The following is a 22,994-nucleotide window of genomic DNA, read 5'->3' as shown; positions in this document are numbered from 1 at the left end:
AAATATGGCATGATTTTACAACTTGAAAAACGCAATTTTCAAGTTAATTAAATCTCTCGAAAATACTCTATAATTTATGTTGGTTTACGAAATACTTTTCAGTCCCTTTCGAGCTCGCTCCCCACCCTATTGGGAAATTCGGGGTACGGCAGTCATGGACCTGGCAAGAATGCAAATCGCTGGGTGCGATTAATCGTCCATTATAAAAATGGGCAATATTTACATTATGACGTAACAAGCAAATGACGCATCTTTTTCAAGGAAGTTTGTCATCTCATTAGGCCTTTTCAGCGCAATCCATATATTGTCTTCCAATATAATCTCTAAGATGCAAAATAAATGTAATCGTGAGTAATCGTGATTACTTTTCCAATGTAATCGTAATCGTAATCGACTATTTGCTGATTTTGCTGTAATCGTAATCGTAATCGTAATCGCGTCATTCGGAAGTAATCGTAATCGCAATCGATTACATTCATGAAGTAATCACCCCATGTCTGCTGCCTTCTTCATACAACATGGAAACTTCGGCGGACTTCGTCACCATCCCAGAGGAGAAGAATGAAACCGAAGATAGTGAATCGGACACGTCTTAAACAAACTAATCTGCATGTATTCATTTATTAGATTTGTGTTACGTAAACATACATTGACGACAGAACCAATAGCGCTGTCAAGCTTCTATAGATGGATAAACTGTAAACACCATATGATGCTCTTCCGTAGTACCTGTCGCAGACTGACCAACTGAAAAATATCAAACCAACATAGTTGTAACGCGTAACGATCCGTGGACACTGGACATGGACATACGACGATGCGTACGACACAGTATTGCCCAGATAATTCTAGTTGTCAAATTATAACGAAATTCCGTTAATCTAATTTGTGAAATGTTTCTGTGCTCTCTCATTTTAATTCTAATCTACTTTCCAGTTTGCCTGAAAATGCGTCATGACAACTGTATAGTAGGATACGTGCCAAGTTTGCTGTGTAGACATTTGTCATTCTCTTGCTTATGTCAATGAACTCTGAATTGAGAGGAGCTGAACCTAATTCAATTTACAAGTTCTCTCGTTTTCAGTAACTATAATTCTGATATTATTTTTTAAAAAACTGTGCAGCTCTAATTCAAATTCTAGTTCCGTCTGAATGAACTGCTCAGTTACAATTCGAATTCTAATCTAACTTGACAAAGCTGAAAACTTTTCTAGTTTTATAACTCTGGTATTGCCTCTGATGTATATATATTGGTCAAATGAAAACGAATATACAGTAGGGTGCGTAATGAGTCTACACCTAACCTAGAAACACGGGTTTATATGCCGAGTCAAGGGATAGACGAGAAGAAATCTGGGTTGTAATGACTTGACTCGAGTCAGACACTAGTCACGATTTTTTGGTGACTCGGCTTGACTCGAGTCATTTTTTCAAAATGCGTAAAATGACTCGACTCGACTATAGTCAATTTGTGTATTGACTCGACTTGTACTGGAGTCATTGTGCATGACTCGAACCAAGTCATATGACTCGAGACTAGGACGGCCAAGACAGACATTACACTGTAACTACGAAGAATAGTGAGGTAACCACGTTATTGGTATTTCGTCTATCGGTCCTGATACTTGGAAATTAGGGCCAGGGAACTGTTAGGACTGAGGGAAATTACGATATTATGATTGCGAGCTACTCTATATCACTTGAGCGGAGTCGAAAAAAGTGGGTTCAACCGCATTGAAGTCAAAACGGAACATTGAACACAATGACTTGGACTCAGACTCGAGTTACAACACTATGACTCGGACTCGGCCCTCTACTCACTGACTTAGACTCGGACTTGAATCGGTTGTGAATTGAAAATGACTCGACTTGATTCGAGTCAAAAATATAAAAGTTAGATGAAGAAAGACATAAATGCCGTGGGCACGAGATATACAGGGTGGAGCAATGTACACTGTAAATCAGGGTTGTAATGACTCGAGTCATGACTCGACTCGAGTCAGACTCGAGTCACGATTATTTTATGACTCGACTTGACTCGAGTCATTTTCTTGAAATGGGAAAATGACTCGACTCGACTCGAGTCAATATTTGGATTGACTCGACTTGTACTCGAGTCATTACGCATGACTCGACCCAAGTCATTGACTCGGCTTATTTTATATGACTTGAAGATGAAGAAATTTGCGAATCATAATGGCTAGATCAACGCATCCGACGAATTCTGCCGACATCGCTATTTGTCACCACTGCTTTCGTTGCACTTGTCTGATATATCAGATATGCCGCCGTAAAAACAACAGAAAATGATACATAGTAGCAATGCATTGTACAAAATCGTCCAGTGATGAAGAGGTAATAGATCCTCCGCAATTAAAGTACTCAAGACTTTTCAATTATACAAGCAAACAATTGAATCAAAGTTCAATTAGAGCCAATGAAATGACTCAGATGGTGAAGAGACTGATAAGCTCATGTGTAGATTTGAAGGCGATGATTCTCTGCATTTTGGGCGACTAGAAAGAATGAGTATTCAATGCTCTTCAGTGTGGTTCAAAAATGCTTGTCAATTCCTGCATCTAGTGCACTAGTGGAACGTGTATTTAGTAGATGTGGATTCATTCTACGGCCATGCCACTTTAACATATTTGAGGATCTCCTTTCCACATTAGTATTTTTGAGGTGTAACTCATTGATTTGATCTGCTGTCTGTGAAAACACACAATGCCCTTCGTCCATTTGACGTTTTGTTAGGTATGTGCATTGTGCACGTGAGTAATAATGAATGGCTAATGTTGTGTGATGTTTGTACAATATGGCTGTTCTAAAATAACTTCTTTTTTATTTTACTGGGTGGTTACATGATAAAATTGTTATGTTGCATAGAAGGAACACTGAATCTGGCTTAACTTGAAAAAAGTGGAATCAATGATCTGAGAGGAGAATATTCTGGATTTGAAAATAAATGGAGTATTTTAGTGAGAAATTCTTTCATATAATATAAATACATAGTAGTAAGCCGACTATTTTTTCATATCCAAAACATTCTACTCTAATAACTTCACTTTTTCTAGTTGGAATTGAGTCAAATTTGCTATGAATCATATTTTTACACAATGTAACAATATCATGAGATAGCCGGTAAAATTCGAAAATCTCTATTTGTAATTAGTCTAAAATTTTCTTTCATAGCATTGCTTTCTACTGGTTGGAATTGAGCCAAATTTGATTTTTAGGCAATCTAGCAATTTTAAGAAGTAGCCAGAAAATTTGAAAAAAATGTTTTTGAACAGCCCCATTGTACAATTATTTCTCCAATGCTGTAACTGCGATATAGTCGGTAATGCAATTGGGAAAACCTTTAGTATAATCAAAAGGTATCTGTTCTGTTGTCACTGCACAATGCACATAGTTGCATGCACGCTTTTACAGCATGCTGGCCTGTTGTAAATACCTCTACATAAACATGCATCTATTGATTCTCTATCAACTAGTATCTTGACGTGAATTTGTTGGTTCTCTATCAGATAGTATGTAGACGTGAATTCGTTGGTTCTCTATCAGCTATTCGTGAGCTATCGTCGATGTGTTCATAATAAAAACTGAATGCTTGTATTGGTGATGTATCAGACTGACAAGAGAGATATTTGATTTTAAGTTCCAAGATTAGTAAAGTTATCTTTAGCATCGGTAAATGAGGCCAGGACCTGTCCGTTATCTGCCTAAATAAACACGTGCCAAGACTCTGACAGGGACAAAATGAGCATGTTTCGCAAACAGGGAATTCGATATCACCCAAGCAGGATTGAAAACATGAGTTGAACATGACTTCAATACTGTGACTTGGACTCGACTCGAGTCATAACACCATGACTCGGACTTGACCCTTTAAACGGTGACTTGGACTCGGACTCGAGTCTGTGATGAATTGAAAATGACTCGACTCGAGTCAAAACCACAAAAGTATGATTGACTCGTGACTCGGAACCATGTGACTTGATTACAACCCTGCTGTAAATTCTGAAGTGTTACTCAACCCGGAAAATTGAACACGAAACGTGATCCAAAAATTGAACGCCTAGAAGTGTTGCGAAGTGTTTAAATTAAAAGTGTTTACCTAAAAAGTGTTCAGCCTCAAAGTGGCTGGTTGACTAGTCACCGGAACGCAGGGCTCGAAATAAAATCAGATTTTATTGATTCATGAATAGATGACGCTTATAATACCCAACCTGGGTGATTAAATACGTGCAAACATTGAAATTTCCAATAGCTGCTGTGACAGGGTTTCATAAATTCAGATCAGCAGTTGAAACCGTTTCCGGAATAGTCCATGAAATCACGAACATCACAAATGATCAAGAGCAAACTCACTACAAATATCATGCAACTCGTTCAATCATGAAAATGAATGCATAGGGAATTAGGGATAGTGATAACAAAATATCATTTAGGGTGGATTGCACAGATGCCGATTGAAAAGTAATCACCGATTGCCTTAATCGGCGATAATTTAATCAGCGAGCAAGGTCACCTGGTGACTCTGTGGTACAGATACGGATTCGCCTGTGAGTTATCTTATCGCGGATTACTGACGCAAATCGACGCAAATGACGTACGTTAGCAATCAGCTGTTTTCGTTCGGTGGCGATATGAACTGTGTCGTCATAACGGAGAGATGAGCTCTTCATAGATATGTATGTTTAGTTGATGTCATGGGCGTATAGCAGCTAACTAAGCTGTTGCTACTGCACAGTGTAAGGTTATGAACGTCAGAACCCGTCAGAACAAACGTTTTGAGGTTATGAAAAGAGGTATTGTAGGAATAGCGTACCAATACCAAAATCTTCGTCTTATACCGGTATTGCTGTGCCAGAAACTCTACTACAAATTTCGTATATTGCAGGACATTTATCTCATTACTCAGGGATCTAGATCTAGATAGATACTTTTCAGATAGAACTATATTTTCCGTTTATTGGTGCATTAGTCATGATAGCCGCTTTACCAATGTGAAGATATTCAAATTGAGCTCATACACACACATTTGCATACCGTACCATTTTGATTTCTCCATACCAATGACAATTGGCTCTGCGGGAGTGTAGAAGTAAATTTCAGCCATTGCAAGGATCTAACTGTTGTGCAATGTGATGATGTTATCATATAATAAGTCATATGCATACATGTGTTCAAGTGCTGTACCAACAGTAATGCATTTATGTTACAATTTTGCAATGCAAAGTTATCTGCTGTTACCCAGTTGAGTAATCTTGTTTGTTGACAGCCAAACCCCACTTCAGTTTATCAAGAATTTGGTCAACCATAAAATTCAATACAAATTGTTTTATAGAGAGCTACATTAATATAGTGCAATATCGACTGAGAATAACAATGGATCCATACCTCAATGTTCTTGCTACCCTCCAGATGTTAGAGAGCCTAGCAGAAGAGAGAGTGCCAAGAAGATTGGTCAAAGACCGAGCAAATCCATTTGAATATACCCTGGAGGTTAGCGACACCGATAACGTGAAGGCACAACCGAGCACGACTTCAGCGCAGACAGATTGTTCAAAATCACTTCTCTACAATGTCTTGAGTATTTCATCTCGTGTTTGAACACCAATAACCACACATTCAATTCCTCGTCAATTATTTTTATTACGAGATCCAGTAACCTATGCTGTAGTCAGAATTGGACAACTAGAAAATCAGATTTTCAAAATTATTAGACTATGATGATAATTATGGCTGCATATTTTTCCAAATTAGAATAGAATTATAGACACAGTAGTCATTTTTCAATTAAATCAAAATAGGGATTACTGAATATGTGAAAATTTGGAAATCTGCACAACTCTACTAAGTATAGTAGAGTTCTACTGTAGAATTTTCAGCAAAACCATAAATTAAGTTAGAAATATATTACTGGCATTTTGCACTTACTATTCTAATTATACAGCCAATTAACTAGTTGTCCAAGTCTGGTTTTTGTGCTACTAATTATACAGCCAATTAACTAGTTGTCCAAGTCTGGTTTTTGTGCTATTTCGATTTGTTGCTGTATTTTCTCAATTTTGCAGTTCTTTTTCCATCTCCAGTTTCTGGTACTTGATATGCATCTGTAATTCAAAATATTTCATTCTGATATCATGCTGCTTCTTTGCCATTTCTGAACACCACATTTTGATCACCAACATTATAGTTAAAATATGATTTTTCAGCAACACACCTGGCTCTCTTTTTCAAGACAATTGCCGTTGAGCTTTTTGTGTTCTCTGTTTCATCTTGCATATCTGAATGTAGTAATGAATAAACTGTGGGTTGCATCACCATCTTTGTATGCTAACACTTACCGGTCTGGTGTTCCATCCTGAAGTCTGTCGAGGGAACTGAAGGAAGCGTCACATCGCCATCAGCAACGAAAAGGCAGCAATTTAATTTGCTGCAAGAAAACTATGGTTAACAACAGTTGTATTGATTCAATAGAGTTCAAATTCAATAGAGCAATGTTAATGTCAATCAAAACAACCCGCAATGTTCTATTTGAAGTATTCGTGTGGCTATGTTAGTACCAACACTATTCATATGGATTTCAAATTAGTACCTCAACTTACCATCGCTGTTGTGACATGAAGAACAAGCCTCTGTGTTCACATCCTCGTCGATGATGAAGGTGCAAACTGAATCTTCGGAATATGCATCTGAATAAACATTTTATTTAAAAATGTTAGTTAGAAATACATTAGATAAGTTACTTTCAAATGATTTTTTCACAGCTTATCTTAACCCCGCGAAACATAGGAAGCATGGAGGACTAAAATCATGACTTGACTCGAGTTGTAATAGGATGAATTGATTTGACTCGAGTCACTGCTTCAATATGACATACGGTATGAGAAATCCTGACTCGAAGTCAAATCTTCAAGTCAAGTTGCAAGCCTAACAATAATAATGGCCAACGATACTGGTCAGGCACCTGCACACGCACAGTAGCAAAGCCAGACTGTTGCAAGTTAAAATTGGATGCAAGTTCCTCTGCCGTTGGTTGTAACATATTAAAAAAGTTGATGTCCTAAATGCACTCACCATTGTTCATGTGACTATCGAATACGCAATCGTAGTCATACCGATGTTTCAAACATTCAATTTGAGATGGAATAAGGTCTGAAAAGTGATAATAAATATACCAGTGCTATAAAAATCAATTTCAGATTAGGAATTTGCCGAGCAGTGTTCCCCATGTGTCGTTTTCGTATAGCTGATGACGTGCAGCAGTCTCTGGCTATGGTTAGTTTGTTGGGAATTACAAAAATACAATAAATCCATGTTTTCATGATCATCAAAATTTGTCTATTCAGTTCAAAACGAGCGTTAAAACGTGAGTATGAAGCACGCAGAGTCACGATACACACGGATGGAAACAATACATCTCCTACTGCGAATTGCCAGTAAAATTACCTATCAAAAACTTTTTCCAAGGAGTTCGTCAACTGGAGGTGGGCCAGTTTTGGCCCGTTCGACGCGTTGTGATGCATATGTCTTTTTTTGCTTTTCGTTTCAAATTTTTCAATACATTCTGGATTTGGCCAGTTGTACGGCTGCACGCGCAGGACTAGTATTCATAGCTGCATATTTCTTACTCATTACATCTCAGGCCGCATCTTTTGTTTTGCCATCAGTCTTTTTGTCTTCCTTGGTTTCAATATATTCTTCTATCAATTCAATTATTCTAAACTCTTCTTGTCTGTTGCAATTTTCCGTCCTCGTATTTTATTACCAAAGTATACTATCGAATTCTGTACAGTGTACAGTCTGTAAAAAATGTCATACCGGTAATCATAGCATAAGGTACTATCGGCTGTGGTAGGCCCACGCCCATAATATGCGCCAACAGTTGTAGTAGTGTCTGAGTACAATATTTTCAAGTAATACCGCAACTGCACGTCAGAGCATCCAGTTAACACCATCTCAATACCAAATACTAGTGTACCTATAGCCTGCCCGGACCGCAGTCAACGCGAAGCACACAGCCGATTAACTTTCTAGACATCTCTCTCGGCAGATAACATTTGGCCGATTAAAATTCACCGATTAGTTGCAGATCGGCATCTGTGCCACGGAAGCCAGCCGATTACTGACGTTTAATCGGCGATTAGGGATTAATCGACATCTGTGCAATCCATCCTTAGTATCTTTAACTTTCGTGACAATGGCATGGAATCAAATTCATTGGTTACGTCCGTTAACGGAAAACATGATCAACACAAATCATTAAAACATATTTATAATTGATCAAATTATGGCTTGTAAATTTCTAATTTTATTGTAAAAAAACAAACAATGAATATATCAGTTTCACTACCACTACCACGATAAACAAGTAACAAAGTATTTTTTTACTCTTAATGAAATTGGGCCTGCTGACCAGGCATCAAAAATATTCTTGGGCTTGCATTACAAGGATTTATATCAGGTTAATGCCAATCACTTTTGTTTAAATAACAAAGAAATCGTTTCTTTGAGTCCATACAAATTTTGCAGATTTACAGAAAAGATTTTGTTGTTATTTGCCAGTCTGCTGCAAAATATGAAATCTGGAAGTCATTAGGGCACTGGTTCATGAACATATTTGGACACGCCCCGTTATGATAGCAAAAAAAATTCACACACCCCTTATCGTCGTATCATGAAATTAAAAAAAGCAACCAGAACGCTAAAAATCCCAACTGATAGTTGGATGGCAGTGACGGTAATAGTTGTTGATGAGAGAATATTCAAATATTAAATTCTGACCATACACAGAGAAATAAGTAGAAGCTGCCATGTGCGAAAAAGATTTTAGTTGACAGCGGGTTCACGCCCCTTCAAATGCTTTCTCCTGTTTGAGAACCACTCCTTCAGGGTATGACAATCCAATGCATAGTAGCTCAAAACGTCAACAATGTTTCTGAATACTTCATTTTCACTGAAGCAGTTTTATATTCTTGGCATCAGCTACAATCCAGGATCGGTCAATCTCTGATTCGTGGCGTGCCATGATGTTTGCTTCTTTTCTACTGGTCGACTCCGAGTTGTGCTCCCTGAAAATGTGATTAAATTCCAAAGTTTTGAATATGTCAATGAAAATTCTAAATTTTATGCAGAAATAAATATAAATATTTCACACATGCAGGTTACACAAGCGCAGGAAAGGCGCTCGGGTACATGTGAAATCCTATCACTGAGAAGGACTAAAATTCGCATAACGACTAATGAAAATATCTTGAATTAGGTCTGCGCTTTTTTCAATTCGGCCATTTTGACATTTACATTGACATTCAGACGCCACAGGCCACAGTGAGAATGCAGAACTGTAACTCAGGATGAAATTTATAGCAGAACGTCTATGTACGTCTACGAACGGTCTATGTATATTTGTATGGTCCACAAAACAGAAAGATTACGATACCTGTTTCAATAAGACATGCGCTTGGGTCTTGGATTGTATTTGCTTGTCTCTCAATTTGGCTTGGAGAAGAAGACAGTTGACTTCATCAACCTCGTTTTGCTGAAAATGTAATTGATTGCAAACAAGATCCGAAAATAAATATAGTAGAATCGTTATTCCTATGGGTTTGGATTTCCATTACAATAATTGACCAGACAAAGGACACATTGATTGTCTTTAGTAAAGACTTTGTGACATCTTATCGAAGGTGTTGAATACTTTTCCTTCATTGCAGTAATTGTAATTGTTCTCAATCTTTCAAAATACTTCCTTCCTGATTAAATTTAATTAACGAAATTATTTGGAATTAGCATGGTGTTTGCTTCTTTTCTACTGGTCGACTCCAAGTTGTGCTCCTTGAAAATGTGATTAAATTCCAAAGTTTTGAATATGTCAATGAAAATTCTAAATTTTATGCAGAAATAAATATAAATATTTCACACATGCAGGTTACACAAGCGCAGGAAAGGCGCTCGGGTACATGTGAAATCCTATCACTGAGAAGGACTAAAATTCGCAAAACGACTAATAAAAATATCTTGAATTAGGTCCGCGCTTTTTTCAATTCGGCCATTTTGACATTTACATTTATATTCAGATGCACAGGCCACAGTGAGAATGCAGAACTGTAACTCAGGATGAAATTTATAGCACAACGTCTATGTACGTCTATGAACGGTCTATGTATATTTGTATGGTCCACAAAACAGAAAGATTACGATACCTGTTTCAATAAGACATGCGCTTGGGTCTTGGATTGTATTTGCTTGTCTCTCAATTTGGCTGGGAGAAGAAGACAGTTGACTTCATCAACCTCGTTTTGCTGAAAATGTAATTGATTGCAAACAAGATCCGAAAATAAATATAGTAGAATCGTTATTCCTATGGGTTTGGATTTCCATTACAATAATTGACCAGACAAAGGACACATTGATTGTCTTTAGTACAAAAAACTTTGTGACATCTTATCGAAGGTGTTGAATACTTTTCCTTCATTGCAGTAATTGTAATTGTTCTCAATCTTTCAAAATACTTCCTTCCTGATTAAATTTAATTAACGAAATTATTTGGAATTAGCACGACATGGGAAATGATCTCAATTTGATGTTCCAAGTATAGATCAGTAAGCAGTAGTTTAAATACAAGTTACCCCAGCTCTTTACATTCAACAACACCTCTGTTTAATGTACACAGATCAAGCCTCTCTTCAGCTCATATCGCATATATAGATAGTTATCAAGAAAATTAGGACTGCAAAAACCAGCACATTACATGATCAATGGTGATATATGAAATGAGTAAATAGACTTACATGATCACATGTTTCCATGGGTTCTTGAGGCAAAAGTATTATCGCAAAAGATGACTGCACCGGCACAAAATCCGTTCAGATGATTCCTCACGTCACTATCAACATTGTCTGTTAGCACAGGCACGGTAGAACCAGGGGGTCTCTTCGAAGAGTTGACACCAGTTGGATGAATTTGAAGATCAATCCAAGACTGTTGAAAAGAAAATACTTGTTTCAAAAATTTGCAATACAAGGGAACTATTCAATATTCGAACAGCTTCTTCGAGGTGCAAAACTTCAATATAAAATTGAATAGTATATGCATATTGAAATGAGCCCGAATATTTTCGGCTGAGACTCGTCAGGGGTAATCGTCAGTAACTAGTAGAGAACTCGAAAGAACGTTGTACATCAAAAATCGTATCACAAAATATCACGTCACCGGCATTCAGTATTACGCAGATATCACACTGGATACATTTGTATGTGACAAAAGGGTGTCTTTCATAGAACAAATAATTATTGTAATGGAAAGTTGCATGTGACCGTACCACCAATTTTACTACAGCACGAGTAGCATACTTTCCTGGATTGTTAATCATTTTAGTGGAATTTTACCAGCAAACATTCATAAAAATAACCAAATGCAGCAGAATCAAATTCATTATCTAAGGATATACCAGTTTACTTACGAAATACCGCGATGCTTACCAGTATTTAAAACAACAAATGCATTTCAAGAAGGTGCCAATTGCAATACATACTACCTGCACATTAGGGCATTTTTCATATTCTTTCCATCAGCCGCAACCCAGGCTTGATGAGTCCCTGATTCGTGGCGTGCCATGGCGGATCTTTTTTTTACTGGTCAAATCCAAATGCTGCTCCTAGAAAATACGAAACATTACAAAGGAAAATTGTAAATTTGATGCAGAAGTAAATATAAATATTTCACACAGATAGGTTACAGAAGCGCAGGAGAGGTGCTCAGCCCCCCAGGTTGAGAACCACTGACCTATCCCATTATAGTTCAGTAAGCAATAGTTAAAGTACAAGTTACACGAGCTCATTACGTTCAACTACATCTCTGTTCAGTGTACACAGTTCAGGGTACACTTTACTGTGCAGTGTACACAGATGAAGCCTTTTTCAGCTCATATCGAATAGCCCGTAAGCTACTCTGCGAGATAGTTCGTGAGAAAAGTAGGACTGCAAAAACCAGCAAATTACATAATCAATGGTGATATATAAAATGAAAAAATAGGCTTACATAATCACATGTATCCATGGGCTCTTGAGACAAAGGTCTGTATCACATAAGATGACTGTGCCGGCACAAAACCCGTTACGAACGACTCCTCACGTCACTGTCAACATTGTCTGATAGCGCAGGCACGGTAGGCCCAGGGGGCTCTTTTTAAAGAGGGGACATCAGTTGAACGAATTTGAGGATCAATCCAAGACTATTGAAAAGAAAATATTTGTTGCAAAAATTCGCAATTCAATTGAACTGCTCAGTAATCACGCAGATATCATACTGGATACAGTTTTTTTTTTCTGCAATAAGTTGTGCGTGACAGAAGGGTGTATTTCATAGAATAATTGAGTAATGGAATGGAAAGTTGCACATGACGTTACCACCAATTTTACTCTGGCACAGTTAGTATACTTCCTGGATTGTTAACAATTTTTGTGAAATTTTACCAGCAAACTTTCATAAAAATCTTTTTCACAAAGATAACCGATTGCAACAGAATCAAATTCATTCTCTGAGGATATACCAGTTCACTTACAAAACACCGTGATGCTTACCAGTATTCCATACAGCAAATGCATTTCAAAAAGGTGCCAAGTTCAATACATACTACCTGCAAAATAGAGTTTAGTTCAGTTACCGTATCACAATAAACTCAGTAGTCAAATTTGGGGATTGGGCAAAACAAATACTACCCCTTGTGATCCATGGTTTGTTGAAAAGATTGTTTGTTTGGCTGTGCTATTATTGGGGCGATTTTTTGGACCTAAAAAGGTAAGATTTTGACTAAAAAATTCAAATTCACACATATTTTGATGATGAAAAACTTAATTTTGACCCCATGTACTTAAATTAGGTGTTTCTCACATAGTGTTAGAATTGTATTACCAGAACTTATCTTTATTTCTGGCTGGAGCTGTCTGTTCTTCCGAAGTAATTTGATCTGAAAAAATCTTTTAGCATGAAAATTGAGAAATTTATACATGAAAAAGAACTTATTTTATCGAAATCTGGACCCATGAATAATTCTAGTATTAGTTACATCTCGTATTATGGTAGAAAATAATTAAAAATTTGTTGTAGTACAACGAAAGATACTTTCCTACATTTTCGGGTAGAAAGTGTCTGTCCTAACTAAGTAGCTTGGCAAGAATGAAGAAAGAACGTTCACCAGCTGCAGTTGTTGGCCGGCAACACTGAAGTTGTGCGTACACTGCACTCGCTCTCTCATTATGACAAAGTTGTCTACATTGCAAGTATTCATCATACGGTTTTTAATAGAAGAACCAATGCCCACGCAGTCTTGCTTCAGTTAGGATAGTGCAATAGGCTACGTTGAGTATTTGTTTCATTTGACAGTTTATGATTCACAATGAGCAGACGATGGTCCGTCTACAACGGTAGGACTATAAAGTAGGCTACAAGATGTAATTTGTAAAATGATAAGTTCACCGACAGTGCAATCATCTATGATACAAATGAAATGCAAGTTGCCAACAAAATTTTGATTTTGTAAAGAATTTTGGCAATTTTTGACCTAACGGTACAATTTTGACAAAATTCTGACCTATTTTGACATTTCAAAAAAATCGCTTTAGTTAACACCTTACCACTTGGAATAAACAGTAGGCCTACAGTGTAAAACGTGTTGCAGTTGAAAAACAATCAAAACCGTTGCATGACTGTCATACCGGCATTCAATTGCTGACATTGCAGTACTTGTCCACAATGGACCACAATATCGCCTACATAGTGATATTTCAGTGTGGATAGAGAGAACATCCCTTTATCCATATGTCAAAAAAGTTAATTTTATAGCAGCTTCGCATCAGTACCGTAGTACTGGACCTGGTCGCAGCCTGGTATATTATCAGATTCGAAGCTCGATCATCCAGCAATAATATCAGACGAATCATATACTACAAAACATCTAAAGAACATTCATATGAATAAGGGATATGAGTAGCCTGCTAAAACATCTAAAACAAACGACGTTACTGCAATGTCAAAACGAGTTAATTTTATGACTATTCTCACATTACATACATTCAATAACATTTACCGCATCTCCATACCTTACAGTACATGGAATTTATGATCCTTTACGCTATCAGGTAGCAGAAACTGCTTCAATATATCCATTTCGCCAAGTTTTTTCGTGTAACTTACTCTCTGCCTGAAGCCTGACGAACCACCAATTCAAATCCAAACTGAAATCGAGCGCGCTCTACCGTGACGAAGGTTGTGACCCCTCTGCGTCACAGGGAAATATGTATATTTCATTGAAATATTACCCTTAAAGGTCAACTGCATCTTCATAGACAACTTTGCGGAATCATGTTCAGAATTTTTTTTCATACCGAAATTGCCGACTTTCCGTATTTCAAACTAATCGGAAATTGCCGTAATTTGGACCGAAAGTCCCAATATTGGTATGTTTACAGAAAAAGCGGAATGTTCATTGTGACGTCATGTAGTTGACATCTCTTCTGGCCGCTGCATATGTATGCTATAGGGTTGGCGGTCTTGCAGTAGCAGGGCGCTTATTTTAGTTAGTTATGGCGGAGGTTTCGCTTGTAATGGATTCACCAGGCGAGTCCGAGTACTCAGATGTCGAATGTAAGTATGCTTTTTCCTCTCACTTACGAAAGTAATGTTGAAACGAGGACACGTTTCAGGTGTTGATGTGCTCGATCCCATATCAGTGGAACTTCTTGCTGCTCCGAAAACGAGGGTTCGTTTGAGTATGATTATTGATGACTAACCTAAGGATGTTAGTGATATATAGTATGATCACTTATCAGCCTAGCTTGTTCAGCTTAAGCCGCTTGTCTAGACCAAATGAAATACACCGGTATGTGTAATTTGGTGGAGAACCTCCTTCCAGTTATTAATCTTGGTATTATCAATTACAGTTGAGAGGATGGAGGTTGCCAACTTATGCAAACTATCAGGGGAGAATTGAAGTGCTGCAAACAGGTCCCTCGAGCAACGAATGAATTATTAGTGCATCACAGCATTATCAGGATTTCAATCAGTACTATGTATTCGAGATTGTCTCGCTATAGATATCAACAGGAATATTGTCATATAATTATAACATCCAGTTAATCATGAGCTAATGAGTCTCATTCACATGAAATGTTGAGTCGGGTGCCAAATAATTACCCGTCAGTAACACAACAATTACGCTTTTCAGGAAGCTGAGAAAAACTGTACAGTGTACACGGACATTTTGTTTGCTGGCCACTGGGATTCTGCAACAAAAGCCAACGAAAAATCCTGTCTGCGCATCCGATCAAACCCAGTACTTTCAAAGGATTTCAATTTTACAATGCTTCGTGAAGGAATAGTTTTATTGAAAATAATAAATGCAACATAACCAATCCATCAACAGTACTACTGTGTCAGGGAGAGAAATAGAGTTTTGTGTCCAGCAATAGCTTCTTTCAACTAATTTTGACGATGCCGTTAGTCGAATGAGGATGAATCATCACAATAGACTTGGTCGACTCGGCCGTTTCTGGTCTTGCTTTAATGAATGCGTCAACTTCATCATTGCAGGAATCTAGAGCAGGAGTAAAAATATCACTGAGTTTTATAACAAAGTCGAATCGAAGGCAGTAGGCCTATACCAAATGCTGTTCGGAAGTATCATAAAAATGAAGGATTGCCAACTGCATCCTACCTAACTTTACGACTATTATGATGATAGTGATAAGTTTTCATCTTTTACCGAACGGTCAATATTGATAGGTTCAGTCACAGATATCTGACACTCCTCATTCAATAACTAAAGTAACTAATAATATGATTACATGACCGCACATGTACCGTACACAAAAAGAAGTGTATTTTCAAAAGTAATAGCAACTCTTCCATTAATAGGAGGTCAGCAATATATAACCATTATACGTCATGAAGTCAGCAGGTAATGAACTCTCTTTATAGTAACTAATGCATTTATAGATCTTTTTTTCTTAATTGATTTTCAAGTGTTTTTATTTCAGACTACGTACACTTCTACTTACAAGTTTTTCAAGGCATACATATTTCAGTTATTTGCACATGCACGTGAGTGTAAACAATAATAATACTTCAATGACAACGATACCACAGTCAATACTACTATAAACGGTTAGTTACACTCTTACAAAACTACAGCTGACACAGTACATTTTCACTTACCGAATTCGGACACTTTGTATAGCTTTAGAAGTGCGTTCCTCTGACATTACCACAATTTCACTGGTGCGTGGAAATAAAGTATGAACGGCACTACTGCAGTACGTCGGCAAGAGTTGCCCGTGTTCAGTAGTCAATTTTCTTGCGTGTTGCGTATCTCGGATACTTCATTGAAGCAAGATACTTGTTAGTGATTCGCATTTGAAAATGACTCTGCCTTTGGTTGTCTACTATAAGTCCGCACTTTTGGTCTTAATGGCGTCCGGTCGCCTGTCGGTATATGGATGGGTTTTGGCAGCGATGTCAATGCATTGTAGGTACGGCATATTGCGTATTGGACCAACCATACGCGACATAACATCTGACTCTATGAATTATCTCCTTCACATCTTTCATGATCCCACTCAAAGACCCAAATCTAAGCAATAATCCCACCTAACAGCCAACAGAAATAACAAGGACTTTTGTTGTGTCAACTACCTGACGTCATTTCACGGCTGGGTGATTTCGTTTCCGTTTTCCGAAATATCGATTTGTAATTCAAATTACTTGAAAACTATCAGGTAATTTCAATTTTCATTATTTTATTCATATTCCTAACCACATAATGTACGAAATAAGGTGAAGTCATTTTGAAGATGCAGTTGACCTTTAAACTTAGTGTTGGGTCAAGTGAGTAATATTATTTTACATATACCGTGATTTAATGTGATCTCCCAACGTAGCGATGGTTTATGAATGCAAAATTGATGATAAATTACCAAGTATAAATTTTTTGAAAATAAGCTGCATTGACGAAGTGTTACATGTAAACGGAGAAATACGCAGAAGCGTTGCGACGATAATGGCCCAATGCGTTTATATGCCCAAAAAGTGTGTCTGTACGCAGAAAAAAGTGTTATGAAGTGTTCAATACGACCTTGCGGATTTACAGTGTAGGCCCTATCACACTGACATCGTATGTCCATTCTCGGCTGTGTCCACTGTCCATTCTCGGTGGTGTACATTCTCCGTAATGTCCATTTTCAGTAATAGCATTCTAGGTAATGTCCATTCTCGGTAATGGTTTTCTCGGTATTGGTATAAAACAGAGGTCTCAAACATGCGGCCCGCCAGATCACTTTGTGCAGTCCGCGCCAGCATTTTAGATTTTCCAGTATTCGACAATAGTTAATTGTCACATATCTTTTTTATATTTGGAGACTTAAAATACACCCAAAAACCTCATACTACTCATCACTTTAATTTCGCAACATTACCACGCGGTAGAAGATTTGCTATTACATCAAATTACCTGTTCATGATTATAAGAAATGACCCGTTCATGATTCGTGCCTGAAAACTGTGATTTTGACTGGTGCGCGATCTTTCGTAAATTACAACTCGGACTGACTGGGTGATAAAATCAAGATGACTGCAGTGTAGTCGGTTCAAACGTTAAAATCAGAGAAGGACTTGTGACTTGTCAGGTCGTGGGTTCGTAAAGTCATGGATGCAACAAATGCAATCTAACTGTCGTGAGGAATAGTAATAGCCTATATCAAAAGGTCGTAGCGACTAGCGGATTTCGCTATCTAAGCAGGTCAGCATGGCAACCATTGGCATGCTGTTGCCACCGTGATGTATATATAGTTAGTTATATCTTGGGTCTCTCTATCCACGTTATTATCGCCAATCAAAGGCGGCTATCGCCGACTGAAGGTGGCGAGTAACAAATCGGTACGCAGGACAGCTGTAACACCGATGGATTGTCAGGCGATTGGACAATTTCATTATTAAAACAAATTAATTTTGTATTCATGTTGTTATTTATCTGTTCCAATATTCGTAGGTAAATCTAACACTGCTTTAATTTGACTTTGGAAATAACATGATCAATAGCCTCTACTAACGGGAGAATGCCCGAAACCTGGATTGGGCTGCACTGCTCAAATGCTCTGATATCATATAAATCCTCGGTCAATTCTAAAACATGCCACCTGTAATTGTGGCACATCAAATGTCCGCTATGTCGTATCAGATTTGTTCATTTTAAATCGCGATATATTGCAGGTGCAAAATGTTCGTTATTAGTCATTCATGAATGTCAGTACATAAATACTAATGAAACTTGTTTTGAAAGGGGCCTGTCACTAGAAAATGGATGATGGGAACCACTGGATTTGGATGATATTTACATCTAGTTATCAAGAATGCAAAGTTTTACGAAATCATAGCATCAACAGCACCCTAAGACTGGATAAAACAGTATAGGCTACTATATCTATACAGTGCATTCCGAAAGAAATGCGTCTCGAGATCTTTGATTAGAATCAACTTGAGAATGATATTCAATCCGGTACTGACAATTCGATCGACGCCGTGAACTATCTGAATTTTACGCCACAATTGCTTGTCAAAGGGAAGAGAGAGCGGCGAGATCAAAGTAATTAACCCGTTACATGGCACGATGACTTCATCGTCGCACTTGCTCGACGCGATTACGCAGAGGACGAACTTTAGATAGTTGTCATTCGATGTTATGAAGGACTCATCTCTTGCACACCAAGGCGGCGCTCAACGTACGGTGTTAAGTCAGGATGATTTGTGTCTGGAGCTTGTCATGACTCTATAGTATTTTCCAGTTGACTGATACTGAGATGCCGTTACAGTTGTATATTGATGCAGATACAGCTGTCATTTTCAAGATGTATTAACGACTGCACAGTGCACAACCTTTGGAGTAGTGGTCTTGCGGAATAGACAGACACAAGATATTTTGCATCATTTACCCATGGCATAGCAACTATCTTGATACGGTCCAGTTTACTTGTTCAAGACACAGATGTATAGATAGTCAACACAAAGATATCATTATTTCATTCTCATCAAAGTTCCAATATTGTTGTGGAAATTTTTATCGTAACATTGTTGTTCTCAGTTTCACAAACAAATCTTCTGTCTCCATCAGTTCATTCATGCAATTCCTTTGACACGTAGATAACGTAAAATTTGTTAAAATTATTAATGGTATGGAAGAAGATCTTGTTGATGACGTAACTTCTGATGAAGATACAGATGTAGAAGATTTCGATGATATCACGATATTTGGTGAGAGCCTGCCGTATCAATTCGAGCCACAATATTCAGAGGAGGAATTCGCCCGTCTTGTTGCAACTCTAGAAGCACAAACTCATGTCTCTGTAAGTATTGTACCTGTGTTTCTTGAATGCAATTTATCAATCTCATTGTATTGGTCAAAGGAATCGTCAGAAAACCAGAGTCAACTTCGGACACTAGACAATGAATGGTGCAGTTGCTTGAACTGTGCATCCATGACAAACCAGAATGAGCGCGTCTGCTGCAGAGAAATACAACAAATAATGGAGCTTCTTGGGAATGGAGGGTCGACTTGCATAACAGAACATGACGATTTTCTCCTACATATACATCCCTCCATTCTTGAAACGTTTTTCAAAGTGAACAGAAAAAACTGGAATAATAACAATCAACCACATGGTCCTGGCAGAAGGCTTTCTAACAAGTGGGTCCTAGAACACTGTGTTGTTTAGTATTGGACCTATGACAGGGTCTTGGACTTATGACATGGTTCCTGGATATAAACGACAATTTCCTGCATTCTTCACCTTTTCTCGCATGCTTTTATATATATGCCTACACTTTATAAATTGGGAGCATTATACTCTCCGTCGTATATATGCTGCTATTAGTTTTCAGCATTTTTTCATTGCTGCAATATACTTTGATGTTTTCCAATTGCAGACAATATCGCTTGGTGTCTTATCGACACATACTGGAATGGATTATTGATGGCGACGTTTTGGGTAGCAAAAACAGGATGCCCTTGCCAGCGTGCATTGTGACTGCTATAAGGCAAAAGTACCCTAGTGGTGATGGACTGTATGTCGGTTTCAAATGGCCGATAAAAAACGAACTGTGATTGATAACACTGCAGCTCTGCTATATATGTCGAAATCAGTTCTGTTACTGTATAGACAGTGACCTGGAACTGTTTGCATTCTATGTTCCACCAATGGCTGCTGTGCCTGATACATCCACTACTTTGCTTACTCGTTTATTAAAATAAAATAAATAAAATAAAAGAAAAATCCGATGACTACATAGCCAGGGTATTACAACGGGGCAGTCAGGCAGTGGAAGAATGAAATTGAACTAGTAAGCTACGCAGCATTGCACCACATGCCATACAACTCGAAGATGTACGATAGAGATGTTTTGTACCTAAGTCACTTTCTAGAACGACGTTTTGAAAGTAATTCCTCTTTAGAGGGGGCTGGTTCTGGTGCAATGCTGACTGGATGCACACTTCTTGAAATGTTACTGGGGAAGTTGATGCCGGTGCGATTCTCAGCAGTTCGCCTCAAAAGCTCTCTCGCATAGTGGTTCGTCTTCTTTTCATACATGCTTTTCAAGATCCACTCTTTTGCTGACCGAGAGTAACTTTTTTTGTATCGTAGAACACCTGCTTAAACAAATATAGAGTAAGTAACTTAGTACCTTGACTTGCAAACATTTCATCTGCACAGCAAACCTTCTTGTGTCACCGCAGGAAATCTGTCAACATTCTCATTGTGGTCCAGGACAGCCAGTTTGGTTCGTGCAAGCATTGTGTCATAAGTAAAATGAAGACGTTTAGGTGCAAATTTCAATATGACGTTGTGATAAACTTCCAATGATCCTAAAAAGGAAGGTGTGAAATTTAGTGATCTGACCATGCTCCGATATCTGGTGTGCAGATGTTATGAGTATGGCAATTTTTTTTTGACCTAAAAAACGGAAGATTTTGACCCAAAAAATCTAAATTTTGACCTTTTTTGACCTAAAAAAACTGAAATTTGACCAAATTTTGACCTCACGTATGCAAATTAGGTGTTTTCGCATATAATGTTAAAATTGTACTACTTATCTTCATTTCTGGTTGGAACTGTCTGTCCTTACAAAGTAGATTGGCCTGAAAAAACGTTTTTGGCTCAAAAACTGACAGATTTTTACATGAAAAACTAGTATTTTAACGAAATCTGGCCCTATGAAGAATTCCAGTAGTTACATTACGTATTCTGGTGGAAATAATTAAAATTTGTTGTAGTACAACAGAAGGTCCTTTCCTACATTCTCGGGTAGAAAGTGTCTGTCCTTACTACGTAGCTTGCCACGAACGGAGAAAGAATGTTCAACAGCAGCATTTGTTGACTGACAACACTCAAGTTGTGTGCACACTGCTGGTGACAAACCGTGTTGCTTCATTCTGACAATGTTGTCTATATCACAATTTTTCAGCTTGCGCTTCTTGATATAAGAACCATGCAATGTCCAAGCAGTCTTGCATCAGCTAGGATATTGCGGTACGTTGACCATAAAACCATGTCACTATTTGTTTCATTTGTCCATTTATGATTCACAATGAGCAGACGATGGTCCGTTTACAACGGTAGGCCTATAAAGTAGGCTACAAGCTGTAAAATATCAAATGATAAGTTCACCGACAGCGCAAAATCTACGATACAAACGAAATGCAGAGGTCAAAAAATGTTTGACTTTGTAAACAATTTTGACAAATTTTGACCTAACGCTACAATTTTGAATTAATTTTGACTTTTTTTGACATGTCAAAAAAAATTGCCCTAGTTATGAGTCATAAAAATTACCAGTATGTTTGAACAGAGTCATCTGCTCCAAATCCCGGATCAAACTTTTGTTTTCTATCAAAAATTTCAATGCTTTGAAACTAGGAGATCCACATTAGCCACCATCTAGTTCTTAGGCACTGATCCCCAGTCAAAGTGCCATGGCTGCAGGAATATGTCTCCCCGTCAACTGTCCACTCATGTTCACCGGTGATGTGATGCAGAAGAGATAACCATCTTCTTTTTAGCACCTGCAATTGCATATTGTTATATAAAAAGTTCCTAATATGTGATGCCAGACATAGTTGATATGTAGACTTACACTGCTATCTTGACCACAATGCTGACAGCACCACCACAAGTGATTAGTGATGCTTCTTGTCCATAGTAGCAAGTCTTCCATACCTTTCTTCTTACCCAGAGACACCAACTTTTTTTTCAGTCCTGAGAAACGGTTAGTAAGGCAAAAGAAGATTCAAATAATAACAGTATTCAGTTACCTTTGCAGACATGCCACACATCAAACTGGTGATTGATTGATGGATATTTATCCTTCAACAATTTCCTGATGCTTGGTGCCCGGTCAGTCACAACGGTTTCAATCGGCAAACCTTGAGCAAGTAATGCATCCAAGGCACGCTCCATACCAACTTTTTCCATTGCAACACTGCTGGAGCACTCTGTTTTTTGAACCAATTCGACGTGGACAATCTTTTCAGTCTTCTCCTCCATAAATGAATAAACCAGATATTTTGCAGAAAACCCAGGTGAGTCCGATCGCCCATCACCCATCAGTGTAATTGGTTTACATTGACCCTTCATCTCCCGTAACACATCCTCCATATGTTCCTCATAGTAGGTCGCAATAGTTGGCAAAATGTATTGCGATTGTATTTCATAAAAACGACGTTCCGAAATGTAGTTAGTGTCCAGTAATTTGAAAAAATCTGCAATATCAGTGTACGTGGCTCCCGAATATATTGTCGCGCCAACAGTAGAAAGGTTCATTGCCGACATCTTTCTGATTTCTGGTGAAGAATTCCAGATCCTGGTTTCAGAGCAGTTGTGGCATACAATTGCCATGGACATGTGAGAACCCTTGTACGTCGTCTTAATTTGAACAGCATAGCT

General features: G+C 37.9%; 4 protein-coding genes and 1 long non-coding RNA gene across 8 annotated transcripts in view; 1 reads left to right on the top strand and 4 right to left on the bottom strand.

Annotated features, from left to right (window-relative positions):
• The window catches only part of LOC145444541 (solute carrier family 22 member 18-like), a 166,521-nt gene that overhangs the window by 97,318 nt on the left and 46,209 nt on the right, over positions 1 to 22,994 (bottom strand). The window lies entirely within an intron of this gene.
• On the bottom strand, positions 6,006 to 8,039 carry LOC145444482 (uncharacterized). The gene is made up of 5 exons (XM_080322471.1): positions 7,459 to 8,039; positions 6,615 to 6,701; positions 6,354 to 6,442; positions 6,230 to 6,293; positions 6,006 to 6,119 (listed from the first exon to the last, which is right to left on the bottom strand). The coding sequence occupies exons 1-5, from the start codon at positions 7,533 to 7,535 to the stop codon at positions 6,017 to 6,019; spliced, it is 420 nt and encodes a 139-aa protein (XP_080178597.1). The 5' UTR covers positions 7,536 to 8,039; the 3' UTR covers positions 6,006 to 6,016.
• Positions 9,332 to 12,179, bottom strand: LOC145444480 (uncharacterized). Of its 2 annotated transcripts, none has more exons than XR_013916693.1 (5): positions 12,049 to 12,179; positions 11,546 to 11,665; positions 10,800 to 10,989; positions 10,212 to 10,310; positions 9,332 to 9,547 (listed from the first exon to the last, which is right to left on the bottom strand). It is a non-coding gene; the product is annotated as an uncharacterized LOC145444480 (long non-coding RNA). The 2 variants fall into 2 exon arrangements; XR_013916694.1 differs by having other exon boundaries at positions 11,546 to 11,659; positions 12,049 to 12,173.
• On the top strand, positions 18,654 to 20,205 carry LOC145444985 (uncharacterized). Of its 2 annotated transcripts, XM_080323068.1 has the most exons (3): positions 18,655 to 19,400; positions 19,461 to 19,741; positions 19,981 to 20,205. In XM_080323068.1, the coding sequence occupies exons 1-3, from the start codon at positions 19,230 to 19,232 to the stop codon at positions 20,156 to 20,158; spliced, it is 630 nt and encodes a 209-aa protein (XP_080179194.1). In that variant the 5' UTR covers positions 18,655 to 19,229; the 3' UTR covers positions 20,159 to 20,205. The 2 variants fall into 2 exon arrangements, with proteins under 2 accessions (XP_080179192.1, XP_080179194.1); XM_080323066.1 differs by having other exon boundaries at positions 18,654 to 19,741.
• Positions 20,309 to 22,975, bottom strand: LOC145444984 (uncharacterized). Of its 2 annotated transcripts, none has more exons than XM_080323064.1 (5): positions 22,364 to 22,975; positions 22,186 to 22,307; positions 21,885 to 22,114; positions 20,771 to 20,917; positions 20,309 to 20,701 (listed from the first exon to the last, which is right to left on the bottom strand). In XM_080323064.1, the coding sequence occupies exons 1-3, from the start codon at positions 22,950 to 22,952 to the stop codon at positions 21,965 to 21,967; spliced, it is 861 nt and encodes a 286-aa protein (XP_080179190.1). In that variant the 5' UTR covers positions 22,953 to 22,975; the 3' UTR covers positions 20,309 to 20,701; positions 20,771 to 20,917; positions 21,885 to 21,964. The 2 variants fall into 2 exon arrangements, with proteins under 2 accessions (XP_080179190.1, XP_080179191.1); XM_080323065.1 differs by having other exon boundaries at positions 22,511 to 22,975.

Source organism: Botryllus schlosseri, chromosome 8 (genome assembly GCF_051294905.1).
Source record: "Botryllus schlosseri isolate E-star chromosome 8, Bs_hap1, whole genome shotgun sequence".
NCBI lineage: Eukaryota > Metazoa > Chordata > Ascidiacea > Stolidobranchia > Styelidae > Botryllus > Botryllus schlosseri.
The sequence above is the reverse complement of the archived record's forward strand: the minus strand, read 5'-3'. Positions and strand labels throughout refer to the sequence as shown.

Bases quoted from the DNA above. Each gene is read 5' to 3' on its own strand.
- LOC145444482 (XM_080322471.1), bottom strand. From the start codon at position 7,535: ATGCATCACAACGCGTCGAACGGGCCAAAACTGGCCCACCTCCAGTTG. The intron at 6,443-6,614 runs GTAAGTTGAGGT...GTTTTCTTGCAG, and splicing joins TTCATGTCACAACAGCGATG to CAAATTAAATTGCTGCCTTT. The intron at 6,120-6,229 runs GTGTGTTGCTGA...TTTGAATTACAG, and splicing joins GTCTTGAAAAAGAGAGCCAG to ATGCATATCAAGTACCAGAA.
- LOC145444985 (XM_080323066.1), top strand. From the start codon at position 19,230: ATGGAAGAAGATCTTGTTGATGACGTAACTTCTGATGAAGATACAGAT. The intron at 19,742-19,980 runs GTGGGTCCTAGA...TTCCAATTGCAG, and splicing joins GGCAGAAGGCTTTCTAACAA to ACAATATCGCTTGGTGTCTT.
- LOC145444984 (XM_080323064.1), bottom strand. From the start codon at position 22,952: ATGTCCATGGCAATTGTATGCCACAACTGCTCTGAAACCAGGATCTGG. The intron at 22,308-22,363 runs GTAACTGAATAC...ACCGTTTCTCAG, and splicing joins TGTGTGGCATGTCTGCAAAG to GACTGAAAAAAAAGTTGGTG. The intron at 22,115-22,185 runs GTAAGTCTACAT...ATGCAATTGCAG, and splicing joins ATTGTGGTCAAGATAGCAGT to GTGCTAAAAAGAAGATGGTT.